Raw genomic sequence first — 15,558 nt, forward strand, 5'->3', positions numbered from 1 at the left:
TTATATCCCTATGCTGTTTCTCTTGCCCACTCAATTTCGCGACGTCTTTTTGCCAGTCGTTTGGGGTCGTTGTGTGTGTGTGTGTGTGTGTGTGTGTGTGTGTGTCGGTATGTGCGTCTGTGTGCTTAACCCACCAATCGACCAAGTTTAATCAAATTTTATATTAATCGAAGGCATGCAAATAACCCCAAGAAGGATGAAGCACAGCCTGAACTGTAGCATCTTTCCTCTCCTTGAAAAGCCAGGATCAAAGGCATTTTGCATCTTTCGCATTTCACATCTCTGTGGGTGTCACTTTAATATGGTTCGATTTTTGTTCTTCGATTCACTATATGTATATACATACATATCTATATATATATATACATAGATATTCTATATATGTACGTACATATACATATATTTCTTTTTTTCCAAGGAAATATTGAAAACTTCAAAAACACTCGGAGGAGCAACTTGCCTCCCTCATCCATTCTCGCTCTACACTCGTCTCTCACACTCTGTTGCTTTCCTGCTCTGACCAAATGAAATAGTTTCCGCTTGCTCAATGAAGTTTTCCATGAAATCATCAAGCCAAGCGGAAGCTGTCGAGCGGAACTGTTGAACTGTATGTTTCAGGCAGGATGGTGAAAATGTTTGAAATTGGTATAAGGTGACGAGTGTAGCGGCACAGAGGGAGACGGTGGCCAGTGAGAAACGAGGATGGAAATGGACGTTGGCGATGGCGATTGAAATGGGAATGAGTATTGAGGATTGGGTAGACAGAGAGAGAGAGAGAGAGAGAGAGAGAGAGGGAGGGAGAGTGGGAAGTGTTGCATTTGATTTAAACTCAAAAGTGACCCAGAAATGTTTTTTTTTTGGTTCGGACCAAAAGTGAACAAAATGAAGAAAAGATTTCCTCACAACCCTATCAAACAAGCAGGCAAAACAAAATTGATGAGAAAACCAAATTTAGTCTCTTTAAAGGAAAAAGTGAAATGGGAAAAGGAATGTGAAAATTAGTTGAAAATGGAGTAGCATAAATTGTGAGGAAATGAGTTGATTAATGGATTGAGTTAATTCGAATGAATGAATCCAGTTGGAAGCGATTGAGTTACTAACAGCAGATAACCATATATAATAAAACAACTATGAACAGATTTAATTGGGTATAAATAACTTGGCTATACATAAACAACGCTAAGGAAATGCAAAGAAAAGTTTCTTAAAAATCAACCATTTTTCCATAATCTTTTCCATCACCAACTAGTTATTAAATGTTTAACTATAGCCACTATATGAGTCAGTCAAGTTGTTTCTTTTTAATTTAAATTCAAATAAGGTAGCTATTTTTGTAAAAAAAAAATGCGATTCATACAATTTGTATTAAGTTAATTACACCTTGTCGATAATGATTTAGGTTGAAAGAAATTGTTGGGAAACTTAATGCATTAGTCAAATGTTTGTATAATAAATTTGAATTTTCATTTGAATAGGTAACTAAAAGTGGGCAGAAAGTGATGTGTAACCACTTAAGCGAATAAGTCATTCAAAAGGATTCACTCTTTGCATTTTGTACTTAAGCGTTGAGTCATTGTACCTTCTACCGAGACAGAGAATGGACTGGACCAGGCTAGCTGGATTTCAGATTTTAATACAATTAACTTGATTTCATTTTTTTCATTCTTTTCCCTAGACTCAGGTATGCCTTAAGACCCTTTTAAGGGGTAGCCGAACCATAGAATGGGATTTATGTACCTTTTTTTTTTTTTTTTGGACAACAGATTACTGTGAATTTAGAATGTGTTTTGAATGACACAAACAAACACACAAACACACACACAACAAACACAACACAATACACATCCCTATGGGGAGTCCGAAAAGCATATATATAAAGAGAGAGATTGGCTTGTGAGCAGTCGAGTCAGGATAGGAGAAAGGTTTGCCAAATGATTCATGAATTTTTAATTGTTGCCATCCAAGCAGATATATAGAGAGAGAGAGAGGGAGACCTAGAGAGGTGAATAGTCTGTAAAGTGCTTGTTGTTGTTGTTGTTGTTAGTGAATTTCATCAGGCTGACAATGAGATTCGAAATGTTAGTCCACTGCTCCAAACACACATGGAGTGAGGAGTGGGCTAGTGGGCGAAGAAAGGAAGGGAGAGTGCGGCACGCACGAATGCCTTCTCATCGTAAGCCTAAATGGGCAACCCAAAACACGCACACATAGAGCCCAAACAATCACACAAAAGATTAAATGCCTGCCAGAGAACTGCCTCCTCTCTTGTTGTTGGCTCTTCTCTCTAGCTTTAACCGTCCTGTTCTGTTCTGTTCTGTTCAGTTCTGTTCGTTGTCCCTGATTACTTTGGGGCCTAATATGCCATATCTCAGCATCAGTGCAAAATCAAAATTCAATTTACGCCCCAGACACACACACACACATATACACACATATGTATGTGCCTCCTACATCCTCCATTTCGCGCTACCAACAACCAAAACCAGGTGCTGACTGCGATTTCTAATCAAGAATTGATTGTGATCCCTCGATGCGGCTGTCGTTCACGTTTCATCCATATAATTATCAATGACTTTTGAATGTCAAATGTGAGTAAATGTCATTGGCACTGCCATTGGCACCCCATCTACAATATACACATCTCTCCATCCACATCTTAGATGAAGGGGAGCTACCAAGTAGGTGAACTGATGTGTAGGAGGTAGTCGTAGGGTGTGTGTCTGGCTGAAATCTTTTCATTTTTCTTCTGTTGCTGTCAAAAAAAAAAAAAAAAAAACACGAGCAAAAAAATTACAATATTCCTACATATGTTTGTAGATTGGATGAGGATTGGGGCTGGGGTTGCGATTGGGATTGGGTTTGAATGCTAGGCAGGCAGGCAGCCAGTCAGCCAGGCAGATGAGTAAGTAAACGACCTGTAACCTTGTCTGGCACGTGAGCCATTAAAAGAAGTTGAATTCAGGCCGTAGACAAAACGTTGATTAAATATTTCTAGGTTAACTTAATTGGGTATAAAAGCGAGGCAATGACAATGTAACAGAATGGGGAGTAGGAAGAGATCAATCAAAATTAACTAGGAAAATGTTTAGTCACTCAAACAATGTCAAAGTTAAAGGATGGTAAAATGTTGTTCCTCCACTTTTTTTTTTGCAGATACATACATATATCTAAAGTATGACAACTTTAATATAAAGACTATCGAGTCAAGATGAATTTTTAGGCTATTACAGTCGAGATATTATCAGACTTAATATGACCAGTTTATTGCGATAATTTTGTTTATCCTAACCATCTTTAGATTGACTTTAATTAACCCAAAGAGTTTGATTAGATAATTCGCATCATATTGTATCAAAATCTATGCTAACTGGATCATGATATAACAATTTTCACATACATGTATGTATAGTCAAGTATTTGGTAGCATTGTGGCGTAAAATTGACGAAAGAAGTCGTTCATTCAGACATGAGATTATCTTTGAAAGGTTAGTTTTTGTCTCATTAATCACTGAACTGGCAAATGCAATGGATTGGGAATTGGGAATGTGCGTTACATTTCTGAAGCGAAAAGAAATTGACACGGTTTCTTGTGTTTTTCTTTTATATGTTTTTTTTTTATTTTGCCACCCATTCCATCTATTTTTGTTCCCTTTTTTTTTTGCTTTTTGTATATCTCTTTTTGCGTCATGTACTTTGAACTTTTTGTTTTTTTTTTTTGCTCCTTTCTTTTTTTATTATGGCAGGAAATGAGTGAAAATTGTCTGACAACAGAGTGTCGTGTAAGTACTTACTTTACCTACTTTTCCTCTACTCACTTTGGCACTTGCCATCGTAGTCTCTCTTTCTATCTGTATCTCTGTGTGCGTCTCAGTGTCTGTGTCTGTCTGTGTGTGTGTGTGTGTCTGTCTTTAGGTCTATGTGTCTGGCCTGTCTTTTTGACTTAAGTGTATTGTCGCAACAAATTCATTTTGGTTGCCTAACAAAACGTTGATCAAAGCCAAAAACAGGAGGAGCCTTTTTCACGCTCGAACTGATGCTGCTGCTGCTGCTACTTTAGCTGAATGCTGCTACTTGCCACTGGCTGCTGCTTACTCCTTGCCATGGCCACAAAGAGGGCAATAAATTAAAGCATTAGCCGCCCCACCAAACGAAAAGCTCTTAATACACACACAAAGACAGACAGACGGCATACAGAGAGAGAGAAGAGATACTATGCCATAGATAAAGGCAAAAGGCGCAAGGGGCGTGGCATTTTCATTTACTACTTGTATTTAGTTTCTCTCTTCTCTTCTGTACTTTGTGTTTTTTTTTTTCTTTCTTTTTTTGGCTGTAATGAATAGCATTGATTGGTATTCGCATGAATCAAATGTTTTCAAAGTGATAAAGGCTATTTGTATTCTAGCTAAATCCCTGAAATAGAAATTCTATGCGAATCCGAGTGACTGAGTGGAGAAGGGATGGGTGAGGGAAAGGAAAGTACGGGTGCTACTTGAACGTAACTATGTAAAATACTAAACACATACTTCAATCAATGCAATGCGTAGTAACTAAAGTAAAGGAAGAAAAAGAAGAAAAAAAAACACCATACAACATGGTCAAGATTTCAGCTCACTGATTGGCATTCAAATGAGATTTTATTCAGAGCGAAAGAGATGAAGATAAAGGGCAAGAGAAAGGGGTGGACTGGGAGGTGGTAAGAGATATTCAAATGACTAAGCTTGAATGGCTGACTGAAGCTCGTTACGATAGCTGCATATTAATTAATAGTCTTGGATCAATGTTTATATGGGTAAAGATTTTGTCTTTAATTTGTGTCAATGTGTTTGTGTGTGTGTGTGTGTGTGTGTGAGTTTGAAGGGAATTGGTATTAAAACGATTAAGTTAGATACAGAGACCAGGGCAGGATTATGGCAACGTTTACATTGCAACAGACATACAATTAGACAGACAGACAGACAGACAGACAGACAGACATCCTGTTTGATGGACATGGCCATATCAATCCGGCTTGTCATGTTGATTAATGACATCCCCTTCCCTATTGCCATAAACACGACACACGATCTGCCCTTTAACACACATAAACACTTATTAAAGGCCAATAGCGTAAATAAAAGTGTGAGCTAAACATGTTTGAAAGCCATCGCCTTTAGGCGATGAGTAACGTTTTGTGCTTAAAGTAATGCTAGATTTCTCGAGATATCTTACGAAATTTGTTTCAATATTTTCTACTGTACCTTGCGAAGGAACATTTCGTTGCACTGCTTGGCCGTACTACGCCAATGTCGATGACGATAGCGTGAGTTACCCAGCTTGAGAGTGCCCTGTAGATCGGCTGCTTCCTCGACAATGCGACGAATGCATTGATAACGCAAACGATTGCAACGATGTATCGGCTGTAGGGCGACAACACCATGTTCCGGTTCCGATTCTGCACCCGAACGCACTTGATCCTCATCATCATCGACCCAGGCACTGAGGACACCCTCGACGAAATTGTACAACATTTGTATGTTGGCCTTCATCGGGGCCGAACCGGATGGTGGGGCATGGCTTTCCTCTTTAATCAATTTTCGATTCTGGCAAACCTCTCTAAGTAGGTTCTCACCAAAGTGCACGGTTTTATGACGACGTCGGCGGGAATTTAATGAGGCAGCTGAAGCTGATTTCATAAGTTTACCATTACCATTGGAATGATGGACGACATATGTGGGTAGAGGCGGCTGCTGTTGCTGCTGCTGCTGGACCAGAGCTGTATGTGGCTCTAACCAGGCTGTCGATGAGGCATTCGAGTCGCCTCTTTGTAAAGTATTTGGCTGTGAATTACTGCGATGATGATGCTGATGATGCAGTTGCTGTTGCTGTTGTTGTTGCTGCTGATGCTGTTGATGGTGACGCATCGGTGGCGGTGAGGGCAGCGGTTGCATTTCAATATCCAATGGCGCCGGCTCAATGTCATCTAAAGTCAGGGGGGGCTGAGCCAACTGAGTTCGAAGGCGATTAAAATCAGCGGCACAGCGTGGCAGTGAATTACATTTGGCGGCATTGAGACATTTACGATTCTGGCAAGCCAACAGCGGTGCACACGACCGACATTCATGGCAAATGACCAAACGGCGTCGTTCCGGAGGCGGAGCTGCTGATGATGATGCTGCTGCTGCTGCTGCTGCAGCAGCTATTACTGTTGCTTGGGGAGGCGGTGGCGGTGGCGTTGCTGTTGTTGAGGGCGTTGTTGGTGCTTCCGAAGAGCCAACTAAATGAGCAGGCACTGCATGCAGCTGGACTTGGGCCAATTGTTGATGCCGCTGCAAATTTACTGATGAAATGGACGAGGTTGTCGCCTGGCACTCTTGATACCTACAATGCGGATCCGTACATATGGGCATTAGTGGGCAAGATGGATCGGTGCAGGGTGTGGGCGATGGTGAACGAGGTGCTCTCTCAGCACTCGAGGATTTACGCTTGTGATGGCCACCGCGACGATCCATCGACATGTCTGAGACAGTGGCCGATCTTTGAGTTTGATGGCGCCGCGAACGTTCCCGCTTGGATGACACATGATCCTTCTTGGCCACATACTGATATCGTTCTTTATGCGGTTTCGCATAAAGCCTTTCGAGATTGGGTTGCATGGAGGGTTGAACGGTTTGCGAGGATACCCCAGTGCCTCCAGTGACCACTTCACTGGCAGAATGACGCAATTTGCGTTCCCTGGAACGAGGCACAGCATAACCGCTGGGCACATTAGTCGGCGGTAAAGGCTGCTTGCCCAACGATTGCAGTTTATTCAACGGATAGGCTATCCAATCGACTGTCTGCTGCAGGTGTTGTTGTTGCTGCTGCACTTCCTCCTCACCACTGTGGCCAAGGGAATGTCTTTTGCGATGATACGAGGAGATAATCTGTTGTTCTTCTTGCGAATTGGATCTAAATGCGTCTCCACCACCACCAGAGCTGCCATTACGACGATGATGCGAGCGCCTGGACGTTGATGACTTTTGTGCTTGGCCACTTATTTGCATTTTTGTTAACCATTCGACAATGTCGGTCTTCAGCAGAGAGAACTCACAGGGACCCGAACTTTGTCGTGATAATGGTTTCTTCAGCAGCTCAGATAAAGCCTTGGCATAAGCTGAGCTGGTGGCCTCTCGCTTTTGTTCTCTCTTCTTGGGCAAATGCTCAAGTAACCATTCGGGTAGCTCGTCCTTCATCACCGTTATCTCGCTGGGACCCGAAGAGGTGCGTGGAACAGGTGCTGCAGCATTACTTTGTAGCTTAAGCCATTCCATGGTCTCCTCTCTGACTTGTCCGCCCTCGGCTGATCTAGCCGAATGACGTTGTTGGGCCTTGCGATCGAACCATTCTAATTGTTCGGGTGCTTGACGCAAGGCGCTTTTTGGCACGGAGGCAACCTCTTCGGCACTTTTCTGCCGCCGTGGCGGCAATTGAGGGGCCCGCGGCTGTTGTTGTTGGTGCTGATGCTGCTGCTGTTTGCGGCGTATGCATCGCTGTTCCATGGTTTCTTCATCGCGGGCTCTCACCCGACGGGTGATTTCAAATATATCTCCGTTTATTTGATGATAGAATTTCTCGACCTCAACTCCGCGATCAAATTCCTCTTTGGCAGTGGGTGGTTGCTTCTCTGAGATCTTTTTCTTTTTTTCATCACTCTCATCGGAGGAGGCAGTGAGTAAGGCACCAGCACCACCGCCATCGACCACCCAGCTAATGGAACGCTCAGAGGTAACATTTTGCGAGGGTTGCGATGATGACGATAGTGCCGGTGGTGGAGGTGGAGGAAGTGGTGCTGGGGGTTTCTGATGGTGTTGCTGCTGCTGTTGTTGTTGTTGTTGTTGTTGTAGCAAACGATCGAGGGAACCATGATGGGTTTTAATGGTAGGTCCCAGAGGTCCTTCGCCCAGAGATTGAAGGCGACATTGGGCATTACATATGCAGACACCGCTGCCACGTTTTTTGCTACCAAAACGAAACAATTGACTGGCTAACTGTGAGACATTTTCACCGAGGCTAATACCCCCAGCGCCACTGCCCCCACCACTTCCTCCTCCTCCTGTAGAGCCATCCCTTCCCGAGGCCGTTGTTGCTGATGTCGTCAGTCGTCCTGGCTGGCAGACGGGCGTAATATCAACAATCACGCAACAGCAATGCAAGGAGAAGGTTTTTTTGGGATCACTGTCGCTGCCGGGACCTCCACTGCCAGCACTTGGAGCAACACTTCCGCCTCCGCCTCCTCCTCCGCTTCCTGGGGCACAAGAACCACCACCACCACCACCACCTCCGCCGCCGCCGCCCCCGCTAGCGTCTCCTCCTCCTCCGCCGCCTCCACTATGACTACCAGTGACTGCTGTACTGATGCTGCCTGATGCTGTCTCGTTGTTGTTGTTATTATTGTTGATATTGTTGTTGTTGGTGGTGGTGGTAGCGGTGGTGGTGGTGGTCGGGTTAGTTGGTGGTGGTACGCAAAGTTCGCGCTCGTTGCTAAGATGTTGGGCGGCCAGAATGAATTACTGGAACAGCGGCAGCAACTGGTTCTACTAATTACACCAAGGGGCGTTGTCTTTGCCTTTGTCTTTTCCTCTAAACTCCTCCAATGAACTGGTTCAAATTGCGGCTTCCTATAATTCTCGTCGTTTCTTTTTATTGCCATGCATTGGTTTTTTTTTTGTTTTGTTTTTTCGTTTCTCGTCGGTTTTGTATATTTAAATTATTTATGCACTTTTCGGTTGTGTTTAATATTCATTTGATTAATTAAACTAAAAGCTCATTTTGTATATTTTGTATTTAGTATTTGGTTTTGGTTTCGGTTTGCCGTGTTTGCCGTTTGTTTTTGGGCCTAGTCATTTATTATTTTGGCCAACATTCGCACACACTTGCACGGACATTCAGGCAGGCAGTCGGACGCACACACAGACACACGACGTCGATGACGACCACCATTTATCTATAATTAATTATTTTTTTTTTATACTTGTTGCGAGCGACAAAATGAATTTTCTTTCTCTTTCTCCCTGTGTACATGCATGCTTATGTATGTATGTGTTTGTGTGTGTATTTATTTGTATATATATTTTCTGACTGTATTCTCTCTCTTTAGTCGGTCGACGAGAGTGTTTTGGCTCTTTGAAATGTGCATCGCAAAAGCAAAAGCATTGAAGCAGAGCGGATTCAAACAGTTACATCAACCGAAGTCATATCAAAATTTAGCCATCTGTGAAAGCATTTTAATTAATTGAACTAATTCCAATCATAATTTCTATATTTTTTCTCAATTAGTGTCGAAATAGCAGCCATGAGGGTCAAAACGTTACGGGGTTATCCCAATTAATTTGATTGTATCCATTTTTGTAATCAGTTATAGTCGATTTTACTGGACTATATTTCATTCGTATAAACTGAAAGTTTTTGGTACTTAGTTGCCTATTTTTTGGGGCAGGACTGAACATTTTTATTATTAAGCATTGCATTTATGCCTTAAAATTATGTAAACCGAACCTAACCAGTTGACACAAGTTGTCTATGGCTTTTGCGTTGCCTACTTTTTCGGGCAAGAATAGCATTCTATCTGATGCAGCCAATTAGAGAGTCGGAAAAGTTGTTCAGAACAAAAGTGAGCAACTTCTTAAACACTTGAACTCTACTTAACTTAGAAACGGCTAGAGAAATGTCCAGGGTATTATCATTTCAAATGCTAAGAAAAAAAACTTTCCAACTAAAGTTTTCCACTTATGTAAGAAAAGAATTTCAAAGCTTATTTTCGACTAAATTGTGGTTTCATTTTTGTCTATAAAGTCTACAACAACTAAGAAATCTATTCTATTAAGATTAAACATTTAAATGTTTCTCTCTGTCTTTCACTTTAACCTGAGTTCACTCAACTCCTTGCCGCTGTCGACAATACAAAAAGTTAAAATGCCTCCAATGGCTTGAAAAATCTCTTCATATCAAGTCGGATTAAAATAAATAAAGGTTTCATTTCTGCTTCAGCTATATACATAACTTAAGGGGGAAAAAACTCTCGTTAACCAGGATTTGTTTAATTTGTTTAATTATGTTTGTGTGCGGCTTTGTTAAAATTATAAAAACTTTTAGGTAAAAAAAAAAAACAACATTGAACTAATTAAAGGATTTGTTTGTGTAAAAAAAGAGGAAAATAGCAAAAAATGACGAATAACCTTCAAATTCATTTCATTTTATTCTGCCTTTTTTGCCAGCCTTTTGTCTGAATATTAGAACAAGGACACACAGAACCCGAAATAAAAATAAAATATAAAGAACAAACACACACACACACACCATACACAGACAGCAACATCAACACCAACAAACATTTGTCTGGTTAGTAGGCTTTTCTTTGGTCTCTCTCTCTCTCTCTTTAAATTTTTCATATTTATTTTTAAAGTAAAGTTTTTCTTGCAACAAGAAGAAGAAAATCAAAAAGAATACAGAGAGAGAGAAAACTTTTCTGTTGCGACTTGTGCACAAATATTTTGTTTGTTATATTGCTAGCATAAATTTTGGCTATCTACACACACACTCACACTAAGCGTGTGTGAGCGAGAGAGACAGGGCGAGAGATGTAGATGTGCATATATTTATAAGAGCATACATAAATACTTTTTTTTTTGTCTTGTTGCTGGAGATCCTGGCAGCAAATGCATAAATTTCATGTCTTCTACTCGGTCATGTTTGTGTTTATGCAAAGCAGAAAAAGATGGCGAGGGCCGAGGAGGTGTGTGTGTGTGTGTATATGTATGCATGGGGCAAGCAGGCGAAGGTGGCGCTCAGGAGTGGAGGGTGAAGCTGAGTGCGAAAAAGTTTTTCTGCCTGCTGCCAAAAAGTTTGCTTGTTAAGTGAAAGGATTATATGATCCAGAGAAACTTCAAAAAAAATAAAATAAAATATATATATATAAAAAAAAAAAAAAATAGAAACGAGAGAAAAAAAAAAACAGAAAAAAGAAAATATAGTAAGGAAGGAAGGAAAATGGAAGTTTTCCTATTTTTATGTTATGCTTATGCCAACTTATTGTTGTTGTTGTTACTTCTCTATAGAAAATCCTGTACACAACTTTTCTGCCACAACTTTGAGTTGTGTGTTGATAGTTTTTATAGCCTACTTTTTGGCTTCAAGTGGGCGGTCGTGTGTGTGTGTGTGTGTGTGTGCGCGCGAGTGTATGTATGTATGGGAAAGAGGCAGAGCTGCGAATTAGTGTGTCTTAGGACAAGAACTTTCGGTTCTCTCCTCCACCTTTGCCCTCCAAACGAGAAACAGCAGCAGGCAGCAGCTTGTCCCGTTTAGATTAGAGTCGTCGATAAGTTAAAGTTTCCCACATACACACACACACACACACACACACACACACACACAAACGCACACACTAACGTACATTTTGGCCATGTGTGATTGAGATTGAGTGGGAGCAGAAAGAGAGAAGCTCAACTAGTTGGTTTGGTGGTAAAGGTTTTTCCCTCGAAGCATTTGTTTAGCGATTTTCGTTTGATTCGGCCAATAAAGTTAATTTCTATATAGAAAACTTTTGCCCACTCCATCCATCTTTTGTTCTACTGCCTTTCGTGTCCCTTTCTCTACCGCTATCTATCTATTTATCTCTACATCTCCCACTGCGTGTTTCATTAAATGACATTTTTATATTGTTTCGATTGTTTGCTGCGAAAAACTTTAGTAAATTGCAAAGCAACAGAAACAAAAAACAAAAAAAAAAAAACCAAAAAGAACAACAGGATAGAACTTAATGCTGTTGCCGCTTCTTATCTAAGGAGTTCTTTTCCTAGAGTTTCTTTTTTATTTTTCTCGGTGAAAGTTAAAGTGTTCTCCCCTTAGTCAAGTGAAATCTCCAGATAAGTAGGCAATGATTTGCGACTACAATTTTAGTCTCAAGTATATATACCTTAAGTAAATTGTCCCAAAGTCAAACTTAACTTGGATTTTCTGGTGTTTTTTCTCTTCTTCTTCTTCTTCTTCATTGCTCTCCTCTGCTCTGCTCTATTCTAGGCAAAACTTATCAAAAGCGGATGTAGTTTTTGTTAACAAAATTGTTTAGTTGTTTACACGTTTGAAAAATTGTGCATTGTTTTTTTTTTTGTAGCTTCAAGTTGAAAATTGTTTGCATAGTTTGTGGAGAAATCTATGGGAAAAAATGAACTTTAACTGAAAATTTGTTGGGTCAGTCATTTATATTGTATGTATATTCTTTCGGCCCATATAAGTATGCTACACTTTACAATTTAGAGAGGTGAAGTGAAAGAAACTTATATTTTTGTAAAGTGTTCAACTTGATGAACATTTCGATTTGATTTATTCTTCAACTCTCTTAAATATGAGAAATTCACAATTATTTAATTAACTTCATTAAAATTGCCAAATTGCTAAAAATTCGATTCGAGTCTAGGAAAATTGTGAAAATATACCAATGTAAATCATTTTATTATTAAGTTAACTGGAATAATCAAAATGTTTTTGTCCATTCACTATTGGTTATTGTAAAAGACTTTGAAAGAGATATCAGATTTCAATTATTTTATGGATGGAATGTAAAATAAATGCTTGGATTGAGGCTTTTATTGCATTTATGAAATTTTTGCTGCTTTTAATTAAGTTGGATAGCTTTGTTAAGTGTCTGGGTAGTGAAACAATTGCATATTATTCGTATACTAAAACCAATGTGGGGTAAAATTACTTTAATGCTCAACATTTCGGTGCCAAATTACAGGCAGCAAATGTGTAATTGGGTAACTTAATTGAACCAAAATTAAGCCATCATTAATGAGATCCTAATTTGAAAACTGAAAACATACGAAACAAACCAACGTCAACAAGACGGGGTGTAATCATGATGGATGGTTAGTTGGTTAGATGGACATATTGGAGATAGCAAATCGAAGGCAGAGTTTTGGATGACTGAATCAAATAATTAAAAAGACTATCAGCCACTAGAAACGTACACACATATTCGGAATAAGGGTGTGTGTGTGTGTGTGTGTATGTGCTATTACATACATTGCAAATTTGATCAAATGACATGCAAAATTATCAAATTTAGCAATACTTGGACATTTGCAGAGTACATTTTATCTATGTGTGTGTGGTTGTATGCCACTAATTTACCTTTATGAAATCAAATGTTGCATTAAAAAACTTATTTTGTCTGCCCTCACGGTCTCGTTGGCTCCCGCCCTTCCTGTCTCTCCCCCTCTCTCTTTCACTTTTAGTCTTTTGTTGAAGTTTTCTCTAATCAAAGTTTTATCTTGTATCTGCAGGATGAAATGTGGTTATAAACTAAATTTATAGTCATCATAATCTCATCTTTTATATCAAGTTTTATTCTAATGCCATGGCCCATAAAAGTAGGCAACAGTTTTTCAACTTTTAAACATTTTTAAAGCAAGGGAAACTTTTCGTTTTTATGGTTAATAAAAATGAAAAAGGTTGCAAAATCATCATCAACATCATCAGAAGCAGACGAAAGAAGATATGTTTGTAAAAATATGGTAAATTGGTTTATCTGGACTATATAAAAATACATCTCTCCCTTTTCGCTCGTTCTCTGTGTCTTTCTCTGTAAATGTTATTTTAACTGTCTGTTGTCTGTCTGTTTCTCTAATCAATTTATCAACTTTTTGGATTTTTGCTAGCACACACACAGACATACGTACATGGGCCACACACCCATAAATATAAATACGTTTAATGGTTGTAACAACGCACACACACACATACACAAACACACATATATATAGATAAATCTGGCACACCAAATATGTTTCGTTCGTGCTAGCTCGCTTGCTCTCAATTGCTCTCTCTCTCCCTCTCTCTGTTTCGATTGCAGGCTTGACGTTGATAATATCCTTGCACATATATGACGTTGCCAGTGCCACTAAGACTAAGGCCGAATTGCTGCTTATCCTTGCCTTAGTGCTTTCAATATGCCACTCGCTATGATTATTATGATTATTATTATCATTGTTGTTGCTTGTTGATATTTTATTGGCTTTAAACAAACAACAGAAATACCAGGCACAAAAACTCTTACACAGAGCGCCACACACAAGCACACACACACACACACACAGACACACATGCAAAAAAGAAAAAATGTGGCAGAAACTTTTGCTTTTCTTTTGCAACAACAACAACAACAACAACAATAATAAAAACAAAAACAATGTTCTTTCTTGGCATGAAGGCGAGGCACATCTTTTTGACTTTAGTTTAGGTTTAGGTTATGTTTTTCTTCATTTTTTTCCTTTCTTTTGCTTTCATTTTAGCGTTTTTTCTTTTGTTTTTGTTTCTAAATATGTGTGTTAAGTGCTTAGCCGCTGCTGCCAAATCCCCGCGCCCTGCTACACTTTTCTACCGCCAGTTCAGCCTATGACTGCTTGCTTCTTGCGTTTCGTGTTTTTTTTTTCTTTCTTCTTTTTTTTTTTTGTTGGCTTTGGCATTTTTCAACACTTATTTTGCGCGCGATTGAAATGTCATGTGGAATTTTTCTTCTACTGACATATATTTCGCTTCTTTTTGGGCGTTCTTCGATGTTTGTGTGTCTGTGTCTGCGTGTGTATATATATGTATCTCTGCTGTGTATTTGTATGTGTGTGTGTTTTGTAATTTGATTTCTTTTTTGCCGCTCGCTGCCCGCCTCTCATCTCATCATCATCTCATCGAGACTCCCGCAGCTTTAGCTCTCTAATAACACTTGGCCTTTTGCTGACGCACTTTTTCTTTTTCTCGTTTTTCTCGCTTTTTTGCCTCTTCTGTGCGCCTCTTGGCTTCCTTTTTGTATTTGCTATTTATTTATATTTCATTGTTTAACTTTCACCCATAATAATTTTGTTTATTTTATTTATTTTGTTTCGTTGAATGTTTGTTGGCAATACCAAAAAAAAAAAAAAAAAGAAAACCACAAAAAAAGAAGTATTATTTTCTATTTTGATCATCTCTTCGCACTTTGGTTTAGTTTTGGTTTTCGGTGTTGATACTACTTTTTTGCGGGGGGTTGTTGTATTTGTGTACTTGTTTTTTTTTTTTTTTGCTTTGCTTTTTTCAAAAAATTTTCTTCGTTTTCGTTTTGCTTTTATGGATTGAAGCTCGAGCTAGCGCACAGTTCGCAACGACGTTCCCGTTGTGACTGATTTTCACCACTCACAAGTTGGAGCCTGTAAGCATGCAACACCAAGCCAAGAACCAACCGAACGGGAAAGAGAGAGCCGATGAGGGACAGAGTGAGAGGGAGACGAAAGTTGGCTAGCATCTGTGTCTCTGTCTGTATATGTGTCTATGTGTGTGTGTTTGCGTGTTTGCGTGTGAGAGAAATTCCAGCAGTTGTTAAGTTGTTGTTAGCCTTGTGTGTGTGTGTGTGTGTGTGTACAGCAGCAGCAGCAGTAAACGAAAGCAGGTCGTTTTTTTAGACATCCTTTCGGGTGAGCTTCGCAACGCTTCGTGCAGCATCGGGTCGTATCGGCTATATACGCTGTGTCGGCTTTGCCTCTCGTAATTCCAGTTTAAAAATTGTTTATAACT

General features: G+C 39.7%; 1 protein-coding gene across 12 annotated transcripts in view; it reads right to left on the bottom strand.

The window, feature by feature from the left end:
* LOC6639209 overlaps window positions 1-15,558 on the bottom strand; it is a 102,074-nt gene that overhangs the window by 54,841 nt on the left and 31,675 nt on the right. For 3 of the 12 annotated variants that reach the window (XM_023181582.2, XM_023181581.2, XM_023181577.2), the window contains exon 1: window positions 5,238-7,948. The exons of the other annotated variants lie outside the window; for them this stretch is intronic. In XM_023181582.2, coding sequence (XP_023037350.1) covers window positions 5,238-7,517 — 2,280 coding nt within the window. In that variant the 5' untranslated portion in view covers window positions 7,518-7,948. Of the gene's footprint in view, window positions 1-5,237; window positions 7,949-15,558 lie in introns of those variants that run through there. 12 annotated transcript variants of the gene reach the window in all.

Source organism: Drosophila willistoni (genome assembly GCF_018902025.1).
Source record: "Drosophila willistoni isolate 14030-0811.24 chromosome XR unlocalized genomic scaffold, UCI_dwil_1.1 Seg144, whole genome shotgun sequence".
Classification (NCBI taxonomy): Eukaryota; Metazoa; Arthropoda; class Insecta; order Diptera; family Drosophilidae; genus Drosophila; species Drosophila willistoni.